The sequence below is a fragment of the Triticum urartu genome, chromosome 3A (assembly GCF_056163025.1).
Source record: "Triticum urartu cultivar PI428250 chromosome 3A, HENAU_Tu73, whole genome shotgun sequence".
NCBI lineage: Eukaryota > Viridiplantae > Streptophyta > Magnoliopsida > Poales > Poaceae > Triticum > Triticum urartu.
The window spans coordinates 566,811,773-566,833,905 of NC_141875.1; the positions used below are offsets into that span (position 1 = coordinate 566,811,773).

Sequence of the window (22,133 nt, forward strand, 5' to 3'; positions counted from 1 at the left end):
GGCGGATAAGAAGGATGGCAAGGTGAACAAAGGTATATGTGATATACATGTTATTGATGTGTACCTTACTAATGCTCGCAGTAGCACCTGGGTATTTGACACTGGTTCTGTTGCTAATATTTGCAACTCGAAACAGGGACTACGGATTAAGCGAAGATTGGCTAAGGACGAGGTGACGATGCGCGTGGGAAACGGTTCCAAAGTCGATGTGATCACAGTCGGCACCCTACCTCTACATCTACCTTCAGGATTAATATTAGACCTAAATAATTGTTATTTGGTGCCAGCGTTAAGCATGAACATTATATCTGGATCTTGTTTGATGTGAGACGGTTATTCATTTAAATCTGAGAATAATGGTTGTTCTATTTATATGAGTAATATCTTTTATGGTCATGCACCCTTAAAGAGTGGTCTATTTTTGTTGAATCTCGATAGTAGTGACACACATATTCATAGTGTTAAAGCCAAAAGATGCAGAGTTGATAATGATAGTGCAACTTATTTGTGGCACTGCTGTTTAGGTCATATCGGTGTAAAGCGCATGAAGAAACTCCATACTGCTGGACTTTTGGAACCACTTGATTATGAATCACTTGGTACTTGCGAACCGTGCCTCATGGGCAAGATGACTAAAAAACCATTCTCCGGTACTATGGAGAGAGCAACAGATTTGTTGGAAATCATACATACAGATGTATGTGGTCCGATGAATATTGAGGCTCGTGGCGGATATCGTTATTTTCTCACCTTCACAGATGACTTAAGCAGATATGGGTATATCTACTTAATGAAACATAAGTCTGAAATGTTTGAAAAGTTCAAAGAATTTCAGAGTGAAGTTGAAAATCATCGTAACAAGAAAATAAAGTTTCTACGATCTGATCGTGGAGGAGAATATTTGAGTTACGAGTTTGGTGTAGATTTGAAAAATTGTGGAATAGTTTCGCAACTCACGCCACCCGGAACACCACAGCGTAATGGTGTGTCCGAACGTCGTAATCGTACTTTACTAGATATGGTGCGATATATGATGTATCTTACTGATTTACCGCTATCGTTTTGGGGTTATGCTTCGGAGACGGCCGCATTCACGTTAAATAGGGCACCATCAAAATCCGTTGAGACGACGCCTTATGAACTATGGTTTAGCAAGAAACCAAAGTTGTCGTTTCTGAAAGTTTGGGGCTGTGATGCTTATGTGAAAAAGCTTCAACCTGATAAGCTCAAACCCAAATCGGAGAAATGTGTCTTCATAGGATATCCAAAGGAGACTATTGGATACACCTTCTATCACAGATCCGAAGGCAAGACTTTTGTTGCTAAGTTCGGAAACTTTCTGGAGAAGGAGTTTCTCTCGAAAGAAGTGAGTGGGAGGAAAGTAGAACTTGACGAGGTAACTGTACCTACTCCCTTATTGGAAAGTAGTACATCACAAAAACCTGTTTCTGTGACACCTACACCAGTTAGTGAGGAAGCTAATGATGATGATCATGAAACTTCAGAACAAGATACTACTGAACCTCGTAGATCAACCAGAGTGAGATCCACGCCAGAGTGGTACGGTAATCCTGTTCTGGAAGTCATGCTACTAGATCATGATGAACCTACGAACTATGAAGAAGCGATGGTGAGCCCAGATTCCGTAAAATGGCTTGAAGCCATGAAATCTGAGATGGGATCCATGTATGAGAACAAAGTATGGACTTTGGTTGACTTGCCCAATGATCGGAAAGCAATTGAGAATAAATGGATCTTCAAGAAGAAGACTGACGCTAACGGTAATATTACTGTCTACAAAGCTTGACTTGTCGCAAAAGGTTTTCGGCAAGTTCAAGGGATTGACTACGATGAGACCTTCTCACCCATTGCGATGCTTAAGTCTGTCCGAATCATGTTAGCAATTGCCACATTTTATGATTATGAAATTTGGCAGATGGATGTCAAAACTGCATTCCGGAATGGATTTCTGGAAGAAGAGTTGTATGTGATGCAACCAGAAGGTTTTGTCGATCCAAAGGGAGCTAACAAAGTGTGCAAGCTCCGGCGATCCATTTATGGACTGGTGCAAGCCTCTCGGAGTTGGAATAAATGCTTTGATAGTGTGATCAAAGCATTTGGTTTTATACAGACTTTTGGAGAAGCCTGTATTTACAAGAAAGTGAGTGGGAGCTCTGTAGCATTTCTGATATTATATGTGGATGACATATTACTAATTGGAAATGATATAGAATTTCTGGATAGCATAAAGGGATACTTGAATAAGAGTTTTTCAATGAAAGACCTTGGTGAAGCTGCTTACATATTAGGCATTAAGATCTATAGAGATAGATCAAGACGCTTAATTGGACTTCCACAAAGCACATACCTTGACAAAGTTTTGAAGAAGTTCAAAATGGATCAAGCAAAGAAAGGGTTCTTGCCTGTGTTACAAGGTGTGAAATTGAGTAAGACTCAATGCCCGACCACTGCAGAAGATAGAGAGAAAATGAAAGATGTTCCCTATGCTTCAGCCATAGGATCTATCATGTATGCAATGTTGTGTACCAGACCTGATGTGTGTCTTGCCATAAGTCTAGCAGGGAGGTACCAAAGTGATCCAGGAGTGGATCACTGGACAGCGGTCAAGAACATCCTGAAATACCTGAAAAGGACTAAGGATATGTTTCTCATATATGGAGGTGACAAAGAGCTCATCGTAAAAGGTTACGTTGATGCAAGCTTTGACACTAATCCGGACGATTCTAAATCGCAAACCGGATACGTGTTTACATTAAACGGTGGAGCTGTCAGTTGGTGCAGTTCTAAACAAAGCGTTGTAGCGGGATCTACATGTGAAGCGGAGTACATAGCTGCTTCGGAAGCAACAAATGAAGGAGTCTGGATGAAGGAGTTCATATCCGATCTAGGTGTCATACCTAGTGCATCGGGTCTAATGAAAATCTTTTGTGACAATACTGGTGCAATTGCCTTGGCAAAGGAATCCAGATTTCACAAGAGAACCAAGCACATCAAGAGACGCTTCAATTCCATCCGGGATCTAGTCCAGGTGGGAGACATGGAGATTTGCAAGATACATACGGATCTGAATGTTGCAGACCCGTTGACTAAGCCTCTTCCACGAGCAAAACATGATCAGCACCAAGGCTCCATGGGTGTTAGAATCATTACTATGTAATCTAGATTATTGACTCTAGTGCAAGTGGGAGACTGAAGGAAATATGCCCTAGAGGCAATAATAAAGTTATTATTTATTTCCTTATATCATGATAAATGTTTATTATTCATGCTAGAATTGTATTAACCGGAAACATAATACATGTGTGAATACATAGACAAACAAAGTGTCACTAGTATGCCTCTACTTGACTAGCTCGTTAATCAAAGATGGTTATGTTTCCTAACCATGAACAAGGAGTTGTTATTTGATTAACGGGATCACATCATTAGGTGAATGATCTGATTGACATGACCCATTCCATTAGCTTAGCACCCGATCGTTTAGTATGTTGCTATTGCTTTCTTCATGACTTATACATGTTCCTATGACTATGAGATTATGCAACTCCCATTTGCCGGAGGAACACTTTGTGTGCTACCAAACGTCACAATGTAAATGGGTGATTATAAAGGTGCTCTACAGGTGTCTCCAAAGGTACATGTTGGGTTGGCGTATTTCGAGATTAGGATTTGTCACTCCGATTGTCGGAGAGGTATCTCTGGGCCCTCTCGGTAATACACATCACATAAGCCTTGAAAGCATTGCAACTAATGAGTTAGTTGCGAGATGATGTATTACGGAACGAGTAAAGAGACTTGCCGGTAACGAGATTGAACTAGGTATGGGATACCGACGATCGAATCTCGGGCAAGTAACATACTGATGACAAAGGGAACAACATATGTCGTTATGCGGTCTGACCGATAAAGATCTTCGTAGAATATGTAGGAGCCAATATGAGCATCCAGGTTCCGCTATTGGTTATTGACCGGAGACGTGTCTCGGTCATGTCTACATTGTTCTCGAACCCGTAGGGTCCGCACGCTTAAGGTTTCGATGACAGTTATATTATGAGTTTATGAGTTTTGATGTACCGAAGTTAGTTCGGAGTCCCGGATGTGATCACGGACATGATGAGGAGTCTTGAAATGGTCGAGACATAAAGATTGATATATTGGACGGCTATATTCGGACACCGGAAGTGTTCCGGGTGATTTCGGAGAAAACCGGAGTACCGGAGGGTTACCGGAACCCCCCCCCCCCCGGGAGAAGTAATGGGCCATATGGGCCTTAGTGGAGAGAGAGAGGGGCAGCCAAAGGTGGGCCACGTGCCTCCTCCCCCCTGGTCCGAATTGGACTAGGAGAGGGGGGCGACGCCCCCCCTTTTCCCTCTCCCTCCCCACTTCTTTCCCCCTCCTAGTAGGAGTCCTACTCCTACTAGGAGGAGGACTCCTCCTTGGCGCGCCTATAGGGCCGGCCGGCCTCCTCCCCTTGCTCCTTTATATACGGGGGCAGGGGGCACCCCTAGACACACAAGTTGATCCACGTGATCATATTCTTAGCCGTGTGCGGTGCCCCTTTCCACCATAGTCCTCGATAATATTGTAGCGGTGCTTAGGCGAAGCCCTGCGACGGTAGTGCATCAAGATCGTCACCACGCCGTCGTGCTGACGGAACTCTTCCCCGACACTTTGCTGGATCGTTGTCCGGGGATCGTCATCGAGCTGAATGTGTGCTAGAACTCGGAGGTGCCGTAGTTTCGGTGCTTGATCGGTCGGGCCGTGGAGACGTACGACTACATCAACCAAACGCTTCCGTTGTCGATCTACAAGGGTACGTAGATCACACTCTCCCCTCTCGTTGCTATGCATCACCATGATCTTGCGTGTGCGTAGGAAAATTTTGAAATTACTACGTTACCCAACAGGAGCTCCTCCGACTTCAACTCCAACTCTATATATTTGCTTTCGGGGAGAAAAAAATAGAAGAGAAGGATTCATCGTGTTTTACGATACGGAGCCGCCGCCAAGCCCTAAAACCTCTCGGGGGGCTGATCTGGAGTCCGTTCGGGGCTCCAGAGAGGGGAATCCGTCGCCATCATCATCATCAACCTTCCTCCATCACCAATCTCTTGATGCTCACCGTCGTGCGTGAGTAATTCCATCGTAGGCTTGCTGGACGGTGATGGGTTGGATGAGATTTATCATGTAATCGAGTTAGTTTTGTTAGGGTTTGATCCCTGGTATCCACTATGTTCTGAGATTGATGTTGCTATTACTTTGCTATGCTTAATGCTTGTCACTAGGGCCCGAGTGCCATGATTTCAGATCTGAACCTATTATGTTTTCATGAATATATGTGAGTTCTTGATCCTATCTTGCAAGTCTATAGTCACCTAATATGTGTTATGATCCAGCAACCCCGAAGTGAAAATAATCGGGACCACTCCCGGTGATGACCGCAGTTTGAGGAGTTCATGTATTCACTATGTGTTAATGCTTTGGTCCGGTACTCTATTAAAAGGAGGCCTTAATATCCCTTAGTTTCCACTAGGACCCCGCTGCCACGGGAGGGTAGGACAAAAGATGTCATGCAAGTTCTTTTCCATAAGCACGTATGACTATATTCGTAATACATGCCTACATTACATTGATGAATTGGAGCTAGTTCTGTGTCACCCTAGGTTATGACTGTTACATGATGAACCGCATCCGGCATAATTCTATATCACCGATCCATTGCCTACGAGCTTTCCATATATTGTTCTTTGCTTATTTACTTTTCCGTTGCTATTGTTACAATCACTACAAAATACCAAAAACATTACTTTTTATCATTACCTTTTGCTACCGTTACCACTACTATCATATTACTCTTCTACTAAATACTTAGCTGCAGATATTAAGTTTCCAGGTGTGGTTGTATTGACAACTCAGCTGCTAATACTTGAGAATATTCTTTGGCTCCCCTTGTGTCGAATCAATAAATTTGGGTTGAATACTCTACCCTCGAAAACTGTTGCGATCCCTTATACTTGTGGGTTATCACCTGTCCACCAGAAACGTTCCTTCAAATATAAATACATCTTAGTGTTTTTGGGGTGAATCGAGTATGGCAAGTCATGCGCCTCTTGCAGTATTAACTTCCTGATCTCCGCATCATTGGGCACATAAATACGATCCTCAAACCATAAAGTTTCGTGCTCATCCTCACGAAACCCTTTGGCTTTTCCTTTGCCCATATTCTCCTTTATCTCCTTATCTCCTTATCAGTCTTCTGCGCCTCTCGAATCTTTCTCAATAATGTGGACTGAACCTCCAATGCTGCAACAAAACCTCTTGGAACTATATCCAATCGAAGCTCCCTGAGATCTTCGGCTTACTCATGTGGTAATCCTTCGGTTAGGAGAGTATTGACATAACTCTTGTGCCTCAAAGCATTTGTTACAACATTGGCCTTTCCTGGATGATAATACAGCTTCATATCATAACCCTTTATGATCTCCAACCATCTCCTCTGCCTGAGATTCAGCTCCTTCTGCGTGACGATATACTTCAAACTCTTGTGATCCGTGTATACGTCACAACGGTTTCCAATAAGAAAATGTCTCCAGGTCTTGACCGCGTGTACTACGGCTGCTAACTCCAAATCATGTGTGGCATAATTTAACTCATGAGTTCAAAGCTGTCGTGAGGCATATGAAACAACTCTTCCGTCTTGCATAAGTACACCTCCAAGTCCATGGCGAGAAGCGTCGCAATACACTTGGAAATCCTTGCTTATATCCAGAAGAATTAGTACTGGGGATGTAACTAAACGTTTCTTCAACTCTTGGAAACTGGCCTCACATTCCTCAGTCCATTTGAACCTGGTGTCCTTATTTAACAACTCTGTCATGGGCTTCGCAATCTTGGGAAAAGTCTCAATGAATCTTCGATAGTATCCTGCGAGTCCAAGAAAGCTGCGGATCTCTCCAACTATGGTGGGTGCCAACCACTCAGTGACAGACTAACCTTTGTAGGGTCTACTGCTATACCTTCTCCTGATATAACATGTCCAAGAAATCCAACTTCCTTCAACCAAAACTCGCATTTGCTGAACTTAGCATATAGCTGATGTTCCCTGAGCTTCTCGAGAACTAATCACAAATGCTCCTTGTGTTCCTCTTCATTCTTCGAGTACACCAATATATCATCAATGAACACCACAACAAACTTATCCAAGAACTCCATGAAAACCTTATTCATCATACTCATAAAATAGGCAGGGGCGTTAGTCAATCCAAAAGACATGACCGTGTACTCATAAAGCCCATACCTTGTGGTAAAAGCTATCTTAGGTATATCCTATTCTCGGATCTTCAGCTGGTGGTATCCTGATTGAAGATCAATTTTGGAGAATACTTTGGCTCCCTGTAGCTGGTCAAACAAATCGTTGATCATCGGTAGTGGGTATTTGTTCTTGATCGTCACCTCATTCAATGCATGATAATCAACAACCATTCTCAAAGATCTATCCTTCTTCTCAACTAAGAGCACTGGGGCTCCCCACGGTGATGAACATGGTCGAATATAACCTTTTTTCAATAACTCCTTAATTTGCTTATTAATTTCCTCCAGATCATTTGTGGGCATCCGATACGGTCTCTTTGATATTGGTCCGGTTCCTGGCAATAGCTCTATCAAAAATTCTATATCCCGATCTGGTGGCATGCGTGGTAATTCCTCTGGAAATACATCAGGATAATCCTTCACAACTGGCACTTCTTCCTGAATGACTCGTGAGAGTGCATTTACTTGAGTCCTCCTTGGCGCATGCCGAGACACATACTTGATCCGTTTACCCTCTGGGGTGGTGAGGAGAATTGACTTACTAGCACAATCAATATTTCCTCCATACATCGATAGCCAATCCATGCCTAGTATCACATCCAATCCTTGTGACTCCAAAATTATTAGGTCTGAGGGTAAAACATGCCTATCTATGGTCAATGGCATCTGAAAACATCCTCTGCTTGCCATATACTCCGCTCCGGGTGAGCTTACTAACATAGGTGTCTTAAGGGCTACGGTGGGCAACTTAAACTTATCCACAAATCCCCTCAATATGTATGAATGAAATGCACCAGTGTCAAAAAGAACACTAGCAGTAAATGACTTAATCAAAAACTTACCAATAACTGCATCCGGATGTTCTTCAACTTCCTCCATGTTAACGTGGTTCACCTGTCCTCTGGTGAAAGGGTTGGGCTTCTTCCCAGAACTTCCATTTCCGTTACCATTCTTCAACTCAGAACAATCATTGACGTAGTGGCCAGTCTTCCCACACTTGTAACAGGTGACATGACTTAGATCCTTCTTAGCGGGTGTTGCTGGGTTGGAACGGTTCTGATTGTTGTTTCCTCCATTCCCATTCCCATTCTTAGGTCCACTGTGGTTATGTGAGCTTCCTCCATTGTGAGTATGGCCTCCATAGTTATGATGGGTATGTCCTCCCAAGTTTGGGGTAAAACGAGGCTTCTGTTGAGCTTCAGAGTTGTACTTTCCCTGTCCATACTTCCTTTTGCGGCTCCCTATCTGCTGCTGCTTGCCTTCAATCGTAAGGGCCCTGTCTACCAACTCCCGGTAGTTGGCGAATCTTGCCACCATCAACTGCATACTCGGCTCATCATTCAGCCCTTCCATAAACTTCTCCTGCTTCGCGGCATCCGTGGCCACATCATATGGGGCATAACGAGCTAACTTGTTGAACTCATCCACGTACGGTGCCACAGTATGATTCCCCTGGCGCAAGTTGCAAAACTCACGCTTCTTCATACTCATGGCTCCAGCTGACACATGTGCAGTGCGGAATGCTTGCTGAAATTGATCCCAAGTGACATTGGCCATGGGGAAAGTGGCAGTGTAATTCTCCCACCATGAGGCTACGGGTCCATCCAGTTGATGTGCGGCAAAGCGCACCTTCTCAGCATCTGTGCAACCTGCGGTGGTCAGCTCCCTTCCAATCTTGCAGAGCCAGTCATCAGCAACAATTGGCTCAGTGCTACTAGAGAACACCGGCGGATTCAACCTCAGAAAATGGGCTAAGTTGTCAACTGGAGGTAGTGGCAGTGGGTTATTGTTGTTGTTGTTACCTTGGTTCTTGACTAACAACTGCATCAAGGCATTCTGCTGTTGGATCAACTGAGTGAGCTCCGGTGGGAAGACAAATCCGGGGTCACGTATCGGAGGCATCTGATAGGTTTGAGGGGTGAGAATAAAATAGAGTGAGGTCTAAAGAGAGATCACTACCCATATGCACATGAGACAAACACATTTTGGAAGACTCCATGATATCCGCTCCAGCTTCGTCTTCGTAATCAACATCACTATCTTCATCATTGTTGTCAGGGTCGGAGTCGGTGTGGTCGATTATGATGTAGTCTTCAGGATGGTTGTCCTCCTCAGGTTCGGGATCCCTCGTGAATACTCCTAGCTTCTTCCTCGGGTCTTCATTCTTCTCCAGTAGTACAGCAATTTCTTCTTCATATCCATCGCGCGTAGACTTGAGTTCCTCTTCTAGCTCCATGTTCTTGGTCATCACCTTCTTCATGTCTATCATGTTGGCGCACATCTGGTTCTCCTAACGTCGAATGTGCTGATTTAACTCCTGGGTGTAGGCTGCAATGGATTTATCCCTCCTGGTGCTAATCATCTCCCATTGCTCATCTCGGCGTCCACATATCTGGTAGATGGTGTCCTTAAGATCCTTGTTGTAGATCCCGTCGATGCGTCCCATCGAGATGTGGGCGGCCATGCTCTTTCCTAGACTCCAGGTTGGTGCATCAAAGGAAACTCTATGGGCTCAGTAACGGGTGCGAACGTCCTTCCTGGAACATGTACTCGAATCGTCCAATGCTCTTCTTTTGGTAAGGTGGTGGTGTAGGTCCCGGTGAAACTTGGTATTCCGATGCTCATGTACCTAGTGACTTCCTTCAACTGTCGTCCAAAAGGGGTGTCCTCATCTGGTTGAGTGAACTTGTTCCTTGGGTCCGCCATCTATAGAGTAGAAAATGGAGAGAAGTCAGAAATGAGTATAGAAGAGTATCATGTGGCTTGTCCTAGTGGTCGCGTCCTACAGTCAGCGTGTGCTCTGATACCATCTTGTAGCGACCCGACCTCAGACGGTCAAGTCTCTGTGCTTAAGTGTCATCCCTGGATCGGTATTGCTGGCACACACAATACTCGAGGATTTATAACAGAGTTCAATCACATACTTATTACATCGAATGTCTCAAAAGAGAACTTATTACAATAATATGGCTGAAGGCCATCTAAATAAGATAACAATGGAAGCTTCGAAGGTAGAAGAGTCCATCCAACTCCATGGCAAAACTGAGTGCATGACAACGACCCAGCGTACCTTACTCCTCGTCTGGAAACTTTGCAACATAATATGTTGCAGCCTGTGTAGGTCAGCACATGGAATATGCTCACAAGATAACACTATAGAGCAATGAACAAATAACAGCTATCACTACATGCATATATGGCTGGTGGAGGCTCTATGGTTATCATTTTCATAAAGCTAGTTTTTCCCTCCAACAAAGGAATATATTTTATTTAATTACAAATTTTGTTGATAATATTGAGAATGGTAACCCCATCTCAATCCCAAAATAATAATTAATAACCCAACAAATTAATTAAGTAAAGTGATGAGATCAAATCAATAATTTAAGTACTAGATACTCAAGATGTCCATAACCGGGGACATGGCTAATCATGATTAGTTTGTACACTCTGCAGAGGTTTGCGCACTTTTCCCCACAAGACTCGATCTACTCCGTTGAATTTCTCGCACTGCATGATGTTTGAGAAATGGATGGCCGAGACACAGTCTTTCCGAAGAGGTCCCCTTAACCGATAGATAGGTCAGTACACCTTCAATCCCCTACATCTGCTAGCCCACCATGGAAAGGTTTCCCACAACTTACTCAATTATGCCAGAGCCCATAATGGCATGTGGCTGCACACGAAAGTTTCTAGCATGAATAATCTTATGATCCCTTTGAGCCTGGGTGGCGAACCATAGGATGATCACACGGATGCCCCGGGATCTCCTTGGACAACATTGGATTCCCCAGGTGCCCACAAACAATCCACCCAGATGTGTATTAAAGTAGCCACTTTAGGTTATCCCTTAATTCATAATAATACTCACAATTGTCATGAATCACTCAAACCAAACCATGTCTACGAGCATAGCATAGCAGTATAAGCATAACGTAGTTACTCCCCAGGGTTTGATATAAGGCAATAGGTTCTATCTCTTCAACTACTTCCCAATACCCACATGTTACCAAATCCTACTCATGCAATGTTTGAGGGTTTAAAACAATGCATAAAAACTGGGTATTAAAGGGATATGATCAAAGTGTTACTTGCCTTGCTGACGATCTGAAAACCCTAGTGATTCATAGTAGCAAGCCTCGCACTCCAGAAACTCTATCGTGAACAAACAATAGCATACATAAGCACTCAAGCATAAGATGCAAAGTTCAAACCGAAAAGAAAAGATCTGAACAGAAAGTTCAAGAGAAGAGCTCCGATTTGCAAAAAGAATCAATCGATTCGGAGCTACGAAACACAAATTGTGATCAAAAGAAGTTCAAATTCAAATCTGCTTGAAACCAAATTTTAATTTTTCAAAATCATGTTTAAGTTGATTATCTGGATAGAGGGAAACAAGACGAAGATTTTGGCATCGGTTTCACTGGATTTGGATAAACGAGCAAAAAGTAGTGAAGGTTTGAAGATCAGGGACTAATTTGCAAGAAAATTATTCACAGATAGGTCCCTGGCCGAAAAAAAAAACTAAAAAGAAAAACCTAACGAACGAACGTTCGCTAACAGAGACTAACGAACGAAATCATTCGTTATAGGAAACTAACGGGTGAACGTTCGTCAACTAACGAACTAAAATAAAAACCGATCTAAAAAAATAACCGAAGAAGCCGAACGGTTTATTACATTTAACCGTAGAAAACCGGCGGCAGTGGTTTCGACGGTGGCGGGATCCGGCGGGGTTCGGCGGCGGGCGTCGGCGGCGAGGCGGGGCGGCAGCGGGCGGCGGCGGCAGTGGGTTGGTGGCTCGGCGGCTCGGCGGCGGTGTCTAAGGCGGCGACGGCGGCTTGATGAGGAGGAGAGGGAGGCGGGGCCTCAGCTTATAAAGCCCGGGAGGGCGGGGCGGTGGCTTGGGCGAGGGGGCGCCGGAACGGGAGTCCGAGCCGGACTCCCCATGTGGCCGCGGCGGGGACTCCTCCCGGGCGAGGAGGAAGGCGGCGCGTGAGCTGGGCCGACCCAGGAACATTTAAAAAAAGAAAAAAAAATTCTCCGCGAACAAAAATCCTAATAAAATATAAAAATTCTAAAAAAATCCAGAAAGAATTTTCACCGTCCAAAACCTAATATTCAGGACAATATGAACATTTTTCTGGACTAAAATGCAATTTTCAAATATGCATGTTTTTTTTCTTTAATTCAAATAAAATAGCAAATAAAAACATCAATAAATAATTTGATTTTAAAATTTCTTCTCCAATATTTCTCCTCTGTTGAAGAAGTCATTTTATCTTCTCTCATTTATCTTTTTATTAGAAATAATTGAAGAGAAAATATTAAAATCAGATTGATCCTCTTTTTCAAATTTGAATTAAATTCAAATATGAAAATTTTGTGAAACCTCCAACTCTCTCCTTGGATCCTTGAGTTGCTTAAGATATCTAGGATCATAATCAAAATGCAAATAAAATATGATATGAATATAATGATCTATGTATAACATCCAAATTAAAAATTGGGATGTTACATCTAGAGGAAAGGAACCAAGGAAGAAAAACATTAGCATAGACCCAATGAAAAAAACATATCCTGATGAACAAAATAACATCTCTTTCCCTGTAGGATTTGAGAAACATGTCATCTCACTTATGACTTTCCTATACTATGAACCAAAGGATACCTTAATGGAAGTAAGGCAGTCAACAAAAGCCGAAAGAATTGTTATGGTCAACAAGTCAAAGAAGATGTAAGAAGACAGTCAACAAAGTGGGCAAGAAACAAAGAGCCAAAGCTTAGAATCCACCATATAGCAAAAGCCCATAGACTAGTGACAGTCTAGACCAAGATTTACCACATACCCTTACGGGCAATACATCAAAGGTATGTTAATCAAACTGTTGTCTTTGATCTGGACTTACGACTTCTTATTCAACATTTCTTCTCGTTTTTTCCCATGACTTTTCACATTTTTATCTCTCTATGGTGCTCTCGTATATTGCTGCAAAGGGTGAAAGAAGGTGAAAAGGCGTATCAATATCAACGTGTGCATGTACTCACAAAGATACCATACACCCTAACATGTTAACACAACTAGGCGGCTCAAAAGGCATAAGAAGAGAAAACCGTTGCAAGTGGCACCATCATACTTGTCTGTTGGGGGACAAAAAAGGGTGATGGCTACATATTGCTCGCTGCGAGCAATATGGCTCGTGTTGCCTAGAACCCTTGCTCGATCGCTAGCATGGTGGGCCGGCCCATTAGGGCGCCTCGCTCACTCGCTAGTTGTTGCAGTTGCTCCCAATATTCATGTTCCATAATTCATATAGCCAAATATCATTGAAATATATTGAAAAAGTTCCTTGCAACAACGTGCATGGAATCATCTAGTTGTAAAAATGACCATGTTTTCACAGATTTGCCTCAAGAAAATGGAAACAATTTAGGAAATGTTAGAAAAGTTTCAAGAAATCATAGAACCCATAGAAAAAAATCAGAAAAATGTGATAAAACAGAGAAAATCGCGGAAAGCAGAAGGAAAACGAGAACCCTCTGGGACCTATTATTTCGCCCTTTCATGCTCCTCTTCCAACACTAGGAATGAGACCAACCTTTCCCCCACAAACAAGAAACAATGTTTCCTTATAAGGGTGGATTTTCAACCCTGGCAATGATGAAAGATTTCAGGGATTGAGTTTATTGACCCGCACTCATAGGTGGTGACTATTGCGACTACCGCTCAATAGGACTCATGTTGTGAGATAATTTACCGGGGGTCCCAGCTAGTCCTACTTAACAAGTTATAATGGAAGTTTGGGTAGTCAAAAAATTCCAAAAAATTGTTGTTGTCTACAAGTCAAAGAATATGTAAAAACAGACTCAGCAAAATGGACAAGAAACGAACGGAGCCAAAGCTTAGGGCCTCTTTGATTCGCATGATTTGAAAAATGTGGGAATAGGAAAAACGTAGAATTGGAATGTCATGCTCATCTCAATCCTACTGGATTTTGGGTTGTTTGATTGCATCATAAGAAAAATGAAGGATTCTTTCAAAAAGGTTTGAATGGATGCTAGAAATCATAGGGGAAGTAGTATATAAAAATCCTTAGAAAAATTCCTATAAGATTCAATCCTATGAATCAAACAACTAACATGAAAAATTCCTATGGATTCTAATCCTCTAAAATTCACATGAAAATCCTTTGAATCAAATGAGCTCTAGAATGGGCCAATATAGCCAAAGTTCATGTACTAGTGGCCCTCCACTTTTTAGGGCTCTTTGGTTTATAGGAGTTTTGTAGGAAAATTTTCTTTGAAGCCCTTCCGTTTATAGGAATATAATCCTATTCCTATGTAGGATAGGAGTCGATCCCTTGTATATCATAGAAAAAACACATTAGCCTAGATTTAATGAAAAAAAAATCTTATCATATTAATCAAATGACGACATCTCTTTCCCTGTAGGATTTGATATGTATGTCATTTCACTTTTTCCTATTCCTACGAACAAAGGAGGCCTTGCTAGTCTATATCATGGATTAGTGCACCAAGTTTTACCAACATACTCCCTTCGTCCGGTAAAGAGTATATCTAGCTTCAAAATTTGTCCACAAAAGATGCTACATCATCCACAAGCAAGACACTATTTCTGTTGTCTTATTTTTTTTTTGAGAAAATATCATCATGGCTCACTTTATTGCTATCAAATAGATGCTACATCATCCACAAGCAAGGAAATAATAAAACTAGGAGGTTCATCAACCCAAACATCTCATTAGCCAAAACGACCTCCCTTCTGATACCCAATGCTCCTGTGATAGCTGCATCAATCGCATAAGAAACTTCTTTGTTACACGCAGCAAGAGATCGTCCCATGTCTGAATAACGTATGTCTGATATCCTCACATTCCAGAGGGCACCTAGGACACTGACTTGATGATGTTATAATGTGTCTATTAGCTAACACCCGGTAACAGGGGAGGACACCAAGCAGAGTTTTCCAAGCAATTTTTTTTTCTTTTGCTGCAACATCTGTAGCCCATATAGTGTTTTCCAAGTTCGAGCTTCAATTGATCCTCCAGGCCGAACCAAATGCTCGACAGCACCAAATTGATGATTCAACTATTTCTGTTGTCTTTGATCTCTACGTATGTATCCACAGAGATACCATACGCCCTAGCATGTTCAACACCACGAGCTACGCAGCTCAGAAGGCACCACCCTACTTATTCGTTGGGAAAAAAAATACAAACTTTTACCAATGAGTGATGTTGTTCGCCCAAAAAAAAGGTGATGCCACGATTTCTTTCGCTCGAATGGACCCATCCAATGCTCATGTTTCAAACCAATAATGATAAAAGTGGAGTCGAAAGAAATTTGGGCCTCTGCCAAGGTGTGCAGCTAACATTTGGCCACGAAAATGGAGGTACTACAAGACTAAAAATGCATTGCTTCTGTTAGATATCAAGAGGGGTCGGACAGTCCCCATGCTGGATAATGTAGAGCGTGGGGGGCTTATTTTTCTGTACTCCGGAAACTTAGAACTGGAACTGCATCTCCTTTGTGTATCCGAGCTCCTCGAGGTGCGCAGCCATCGCCTTGTTCATCGGAGGAGGGCCGCATCTCAAGATCTGGAATATAACAAAGAAAAACCGCGTTATCTCGGAGAGGCGATACAGATTGGAGTTTCCTGGAAAATGACCACTTGTGCTTTCTTGTAAACGTAGTTGCAACTTGCAAGGAATGAACACTTGAGTTTTACTTTACCTGAATATCCTCAGCAGGTGCTGGACAGTGGGTCTTGATCATGTCCTGGGACACAAACCCAACACCACCATTCCAGACTTCAGGAGGCTGCAAATGCAAACGACAGTATGAGATTCTGTTGCAAATGCCTTTATAGTGCAATGGAAGTTGTGACTCTGGATGTAACTCTGTACCATTGGACTAGGGGCAATGAGAGCGCACAGTTGTTTTTAGCAGATAAAAGACAAATTCATAATGCGGATTTATTAAAGAACATGGTATTCATCCAATCAAAATATATTTAGCACATAAAAAAAGGGCAGACGGGTGCATGTAGCCCCCGCTTGTGCAGGGTCTGGGGATGGGTCCGACCACTTTGGGTCTATTGTACGCAGCCTTTCCCTACATTTCTGTAAGAGGCTGTTTCCACGGCTGGCTAACAAGGCAGCAGCTTTACCACTGCGCCAAGGCTCCCCTTCAATTATTTTAAGTAGTCCAACACTATTCAAAACCTATCTTGTGACCGGTATTATGCATACAGCTCTGACCTGCAATTATCTAGCAGCACTACGTTACCATGTGTTCAACGATCAACAGCCTGCCCGATGTTGTTGCTGTGAGTCATAACAGAAATTCTGCACCTACTTATACTAGTAGTTCCCAATAAATGGAAAAGTCCTGGATCCATTGTTTCCGAACAGAACTACTGACGTGCTTCCGCATAATAAATGCAGTGTACTGATTTGATATGCACATCTAGTTAAAACATAAGAACATAGGGTGAACCTGATTCAACACGTAGAAGATCTTGAAGCGGTCAGGATATTCTTCGGCCAGGCTGTCCAGCTCTTCCTGCACAGATTAAACAGACCTATAAAGTCGGTACCAAGCAAAATAGCACAGCACTAGTGAAGTGCATCCATCATACAAGAACATCCCTTGGCTCAAGCCCATGCTGCTTTCATGATTTGAGTAACTTTGTAATTCATGTATTCAGTTATAGATGGTTTAATATTTATAATAAAAAAGGAAGCCAGGGAAGTTGTATGTAAGTTCCAATTACAAATTACTGTGTGACTAGTTCCCTTTTACCGTAGTACAAGTTGTGCGCAAGTTCTGAATCACCTTGGACATTCTAGATATTTTACACTAAAATATCCTAAAGGGAATAAGGGAAAGCAATACTTGGCATCCAAGTGTTATATCATCAACAACTATACGGAGTAGATACATCGCTGATAAGTGATAACAACCTTATAAAGTTCTAGTAAAATGTGTCATATATGCTCACAGTAACTCCGGTCTAATGGGTCAAGAGTTGCAAAGTATATATGTCTTGGATATGGCTTCTGTATCAGATAACTGCACGAAAACCAAAAAAGGGTTTCCACAGAAAAGAGGATGGTGATTCCACCTTCAGAAGAATGTCTTCAGGTGTGACATTTGCATAGACTAGATGAACCTTCGTTTTGTCATTAGGGTTCTCAAGAATTGCCCTTGCAACCTGTGAGAACAGAAAAAAGATTGTTAGTGGAGACCAAAGAAACCGGTTTGTAGCATCATTGACTGTAATATAGAACTTTGAACTTCTTTTTACTTGGAACATCGGAGTAATGCCAGATCCACCAGCCAGCATTCCGAAAGCTCTCACTTGTCCTACTTGGTACTTGAAACGACCCTAGATCAGAGAACAACCCATGTTAAACTTATAATTAGATGGCAAATAAGCATGCATTGTGAATGTGGACTATAAAAAACGACACCTGTGCTGGCTAAACCAGAGCAAAAGGAAATTTTCAGGCTTAGCAAGCAGCTATTTCTTATGAACCTAACACAGGTTGCTCATGATAAAAAAGAGTGTTACCTTAGGTCCCTTCACAGACATATAATCACCAACTTTCATTTCACGGAAGTGATGCGACATTCTTCCTTGAGGGTACATCTGCATTTTGGGGAAAAGGAAATATTAAAAAAAGAAAAGGTGAAGAAACTACAGCTGAACACACAATCATGTGGAGCAAAAATATAAGATTGTTGACCAATATTATTGTAGTATAAAGAAATGAACACATACCTTTATAACAAGCTGAAAATTTCCTAGATCAGAATCCAATGTAGTAGGTGTGTAAGGCTTGATTACTTCTTCACCAGTAGCATCTTGACCTCTGAATAAAAGGAGGGAACATTAACATGATTTAAAATTTAGAAGAAGTACTCCCTCCGATCCGAATTAATTGACACAGCCCAATTAATTTGGATCGGAGGGAGTACATTATAAAAGCAAACTTCAGAACTCAGAAGCAGCACATAATTGAAACCTGCAACTGATATGTTGACCAATTGGAAGGCCTAACACAGAGGTAGGGGTTGGAAGAGCAAATCGGAATTTGGCAACATTATGGCTTATTTGTGTCTTTTCCACAAGTTTAAACTTCTTGAAGTTCTCAGGATCCAAGCAGCCTGATGGGGACAAAAAGAGCACGAAGAATGACATTAAGCTACAGCATATTACCCTCCAATAGCAGAAAGAATGCTCGAGCAATTTTTTTATTTGGTTAATGAAACAAAGAATGAAAGAAGTAATGAATGCTAGAATGAGGTGTGAAATTCCACAGGCAATTACTTAAAAAGATTCGACAGAACTACCCATGACAAACAAAACAAAAAAAGATGTTGCAGAATAATAGGTGCCAAGTTATTAAACTCTCATCAGTAGCACATCTAACTCCATAATCTCACAACAGGCGTAACAGGTTTAGCCACTAGGCAGGTCAAATGGATTCCTTTGCTTAGATCCTGTAGCCAGGCAATAATTCTTTTCAAGTATAGTGAATACTGATGATAACATGGTAAGACTAAATCAACCAAGACACACTGGGAAAATCTGCTAGCAGCACAGCTCCGCTCCGCTTAGGCCTCCTGAAATGGAGCCGGCAGTAAAAATAACCACGGCACTCTGCCACTGGGGTTCACTGAAGTACGGCTCATATCTTCTAGTCGTTCAACAGACTTGTCTGAACACGAACAATACTTGGCTGGTTCAGTTTAGTAAGGAAAACAAACACTTCATTGGTTTATCATCTCCATATAGCGAGCAGCATCGACACCGCAAATGGCCACTGCCCAGACCAAGCCCAGCAGGTAGTGTCTGTCACCACCAAAAAGCACCAGCTCACAAACCGAATTCAGCAATTTTCACAGCACAATGGCCGAATTGGCGACCTCGTCTCCACGGCCTCTCAGCGAGAACTAATTGGAAGCTGCCGGATTCGGGCCAACCAGGATACGAATCACAGGCAATATCATGTAAGCACGCATGTATCTGCCGAACATACGCGCAACCATACATACATATATACATACCCTTGGGCCTCTTGGATCGGCGGAGGAGGAGCGCGCCGCCCACGGCGACGGCGACGACCGCGACGGCGACGGCCACCATGGTCTCGACGCTCTGCCCCTGTAGGAAATCCATGGCCGGGAACCTCCCCTTCCACCCGCGCGGCTGTGTCCCTCGCTACGCTCGGGTTGGGGGTTGGTTGGGCTGCGGTGTTTGGTGCGGGATTTAGCTGGGTTTGGAATTAGAAGACGGGGGAGGGCGCGGGGTTGGCTGCGGGAGCGGGGGTAGGTGGGGTGTGGTGGTGGTGGTAAGACGGAAACCACCGGTGGTGACCGGTGAGACCTGTGGGCGCCGCGCGGTGGCGGTGGCGGAGATCGCGAGGTCGAATTCGCCCTTTTGCCCTCGCCACAGTTCAGAACAGAGTCTGAATTTCAGGTGTGCAAAAGCACCTTCAGAAACTGTGAATACACTGCAAAAGCACCTTCAGAAACGCAAACAGAGTCTGAATTTCAGGTGCGTCTCGGTGAGCACACTGCAGAAGTAGCTTCAGAAATGCTAGTAGTACCAAACTGTGATGAGACGACAGATTGCACTATATACACACTTAACACGTGAGATATGAGCGCCTGATCCAAAGCCTGGTATGAATAAAAGGCGATTTCCTGCATGTCATTCGAGAATCACGAACTGAAGCTAAGGGCCTCTTGGATTCACAGGATTTAAAAAATGTAGGAATAGAAAAGGTATAATTGCAGTGGCATGTCAACTTGAATCCTATAGGATTAGCAAAGAGTGTTTGATGCCACATGAAAAACAAAGAAATTATAAAAAAGGTTGAAGTGGATGTTAGATTTTCTATAAAATGTAGTACAAAAGATTTCATAGGATAAATTTTTATGGGATCCAATCCTATGAATCAAAGGGCCGATATAAGAAAAATTCCTAAGGATTTCAATCCTCCAAAAATCCTAAATAATTCATTTGAATCAAAGGAGCCCTAAGCCTGTAGAGAAATTCATTTTTGAGGGTTGTAATATGAACTGTAATGGTGATGCATGGTTAGCGCATCGCCATAGCGGGGGTTGGGAGAGTAATTTCGTTCGAGCTCGCGTCAATCGCTGTCTGGGTATGGGACGCTGGGCCCAGCTCTGTGATCGACCGGAATGGCGCCCTCATCCCAACGTGGATTGATTTGTAGATAGAGTAGATCGATAGATGCCCTGGTCAGTTTTTCAATTGGCATCGGCGGGCTTGGTCACTTGTTTAGACCGCTTTCTACCACCACCACACCACTTGTGCGTCTCCATTTCCGGCGGTCGGGTCGGACCATCGGCTCTGCTGATTGCTGTATGATTAAACTTGGTCGTGTTTGGACTACGGAGGCGGAGCAGCAGCCGCACACTTACACTTTCCACCATCAAAATGAAACGAATATCGGCGCCGTTCGTCGGATCAGGGCAGATCCTTTAAAAACCAAACAGGGTCTGCCTTTGAAGCTGCGAGTTGCCCAAGTTTTTTTTTTTTTTTGAGCCGACGAGTTGCCCAAGTAACACTAGTTTTCCTCCTAAAAAAAAGTAACACTAGCTCTTGGGCCATAAACAGTTCACCAGAAATGGCCCGCTCAAGAATTAGGCCCTCCCAAGCAACGGCCTTCTGGGGCTGATAGGAATGCGGTGAATTAGGCCCTCTCAACTCTCAAGCAATGGCCGCCTCTCAGCAGTCAGCATCACCTGAATTCTGAACATAGGTAATTTCCGTCCCCTCCTGTTAGGGTTTTTGTTTCCTCTCGGCGACTCCATGAACCGCCGTTGAGATTAACTCTTCCCCTCGCCGATCTTCCTCCGGTTCCCAGCCGGGCTAGGGTCGATCCTGGGCGTTCTCCGCCTCTCGACCTCGGCCCCGGCAGGTTTTGTGGAGGCAGGTAGGCAGTTAGGGTTTCGTCAAAACCTGGTGATCTACTGTCGTCAGGTTAGGGTTCTTGAGGTATGGCTAGCCGCGCGCCGGGTTCTGGCGCCGAGGCGGCGGATGTCGAGAAGATGATGAAAAACCTGGGCATCACTGAGGACGATCTCGACGACGTGGTTTTCGAAGAGCAAGATGTTCCAGCGGAAGCGGCTGTGCGTTGGATGGCCATCGCAAGAGTTCACACCCCAAAGAGTTACAGCCAATATTGGTTCTATCGCAATATGAGGGCTGCCTGGGATCTGGCGCAAGAGGTAAAGATCCGCCCGCTTGAAGAAAACCTGTACACAATGCAATTTGCTTGCCTCGGCGATTGGGAACGTGTCATGATGGAGGGACCTTGGACCTTCAAAGGGAACGCGGTGGTACTGGCAGAGTATGATGGGTTCACTAAACCATCAGAAGTTAACTTGGACATGCTGGATATATGGGCTCAAATCCACAACTTTCCTAATGGTTACTTCCCGATGATCAAAGCTCTAGCAGGGAAGATTGGGCAGTACATATACGCTGAACCGAAGTCACATGACTTTGAAGGTAATTTTGTCCGGGTCAGGGTCAAGATCAATGTCCATCGCCCTCTAAAAAATGCGGTCTCGGTGGTGAAAGAAGGTAAAAGGAAAATCTTCCTGGTAAAATACGAGCGCTTACCTGATTGGTGCGCTGTCTGTGGCCACCTTGGTCATCAATTCAAGGAGCATGGCGACGGTGTTCATCCTCCTGAGGCTCTGGTCTTTAAGAATCTTCGGGCATCATGATTTAGAGG

General features: G+C 43.4%; 1 protein-coding gene across 1 annotated transcript; it reads right to left on the bottom strand.

Annotated features, from left to right (window-relative positions):
* Window positions 1-15,585: 15,585 nt before the first annotated feature.
* Window positions 15,586-19,770, bottom strand: LOC125545118 (NADH--cytochrome b5 reductase 1). Its single transcript, XM_048708988.2, has 9 exons — window positions 19,429-19,770; window positions 18,384-18,525; window positions 18,140-18,230; window positions 17,930-18,007; window positions 17,663-17,743; window positions 17,480-17,569; window positions 16,852-16,917; window positions 16,087-16,173; window positions 15,586-15,950 (listed from the first exon to the last, which is right to left on the bottom strand). Exons 1-9 carry the CDS (start codon window positions 19,538-19,540, stop codon window positions 15,858-15,860), a joined length of 840 nt encoding a protein of 279 aa, XP_048564945.1. The 5' UTR covers window positions 19,541-19,770; the 3' UTR covers window positions 15,586-15,857.
* Window positions 19,771-22,133: the final 2,363 nt, after the last annotated feature.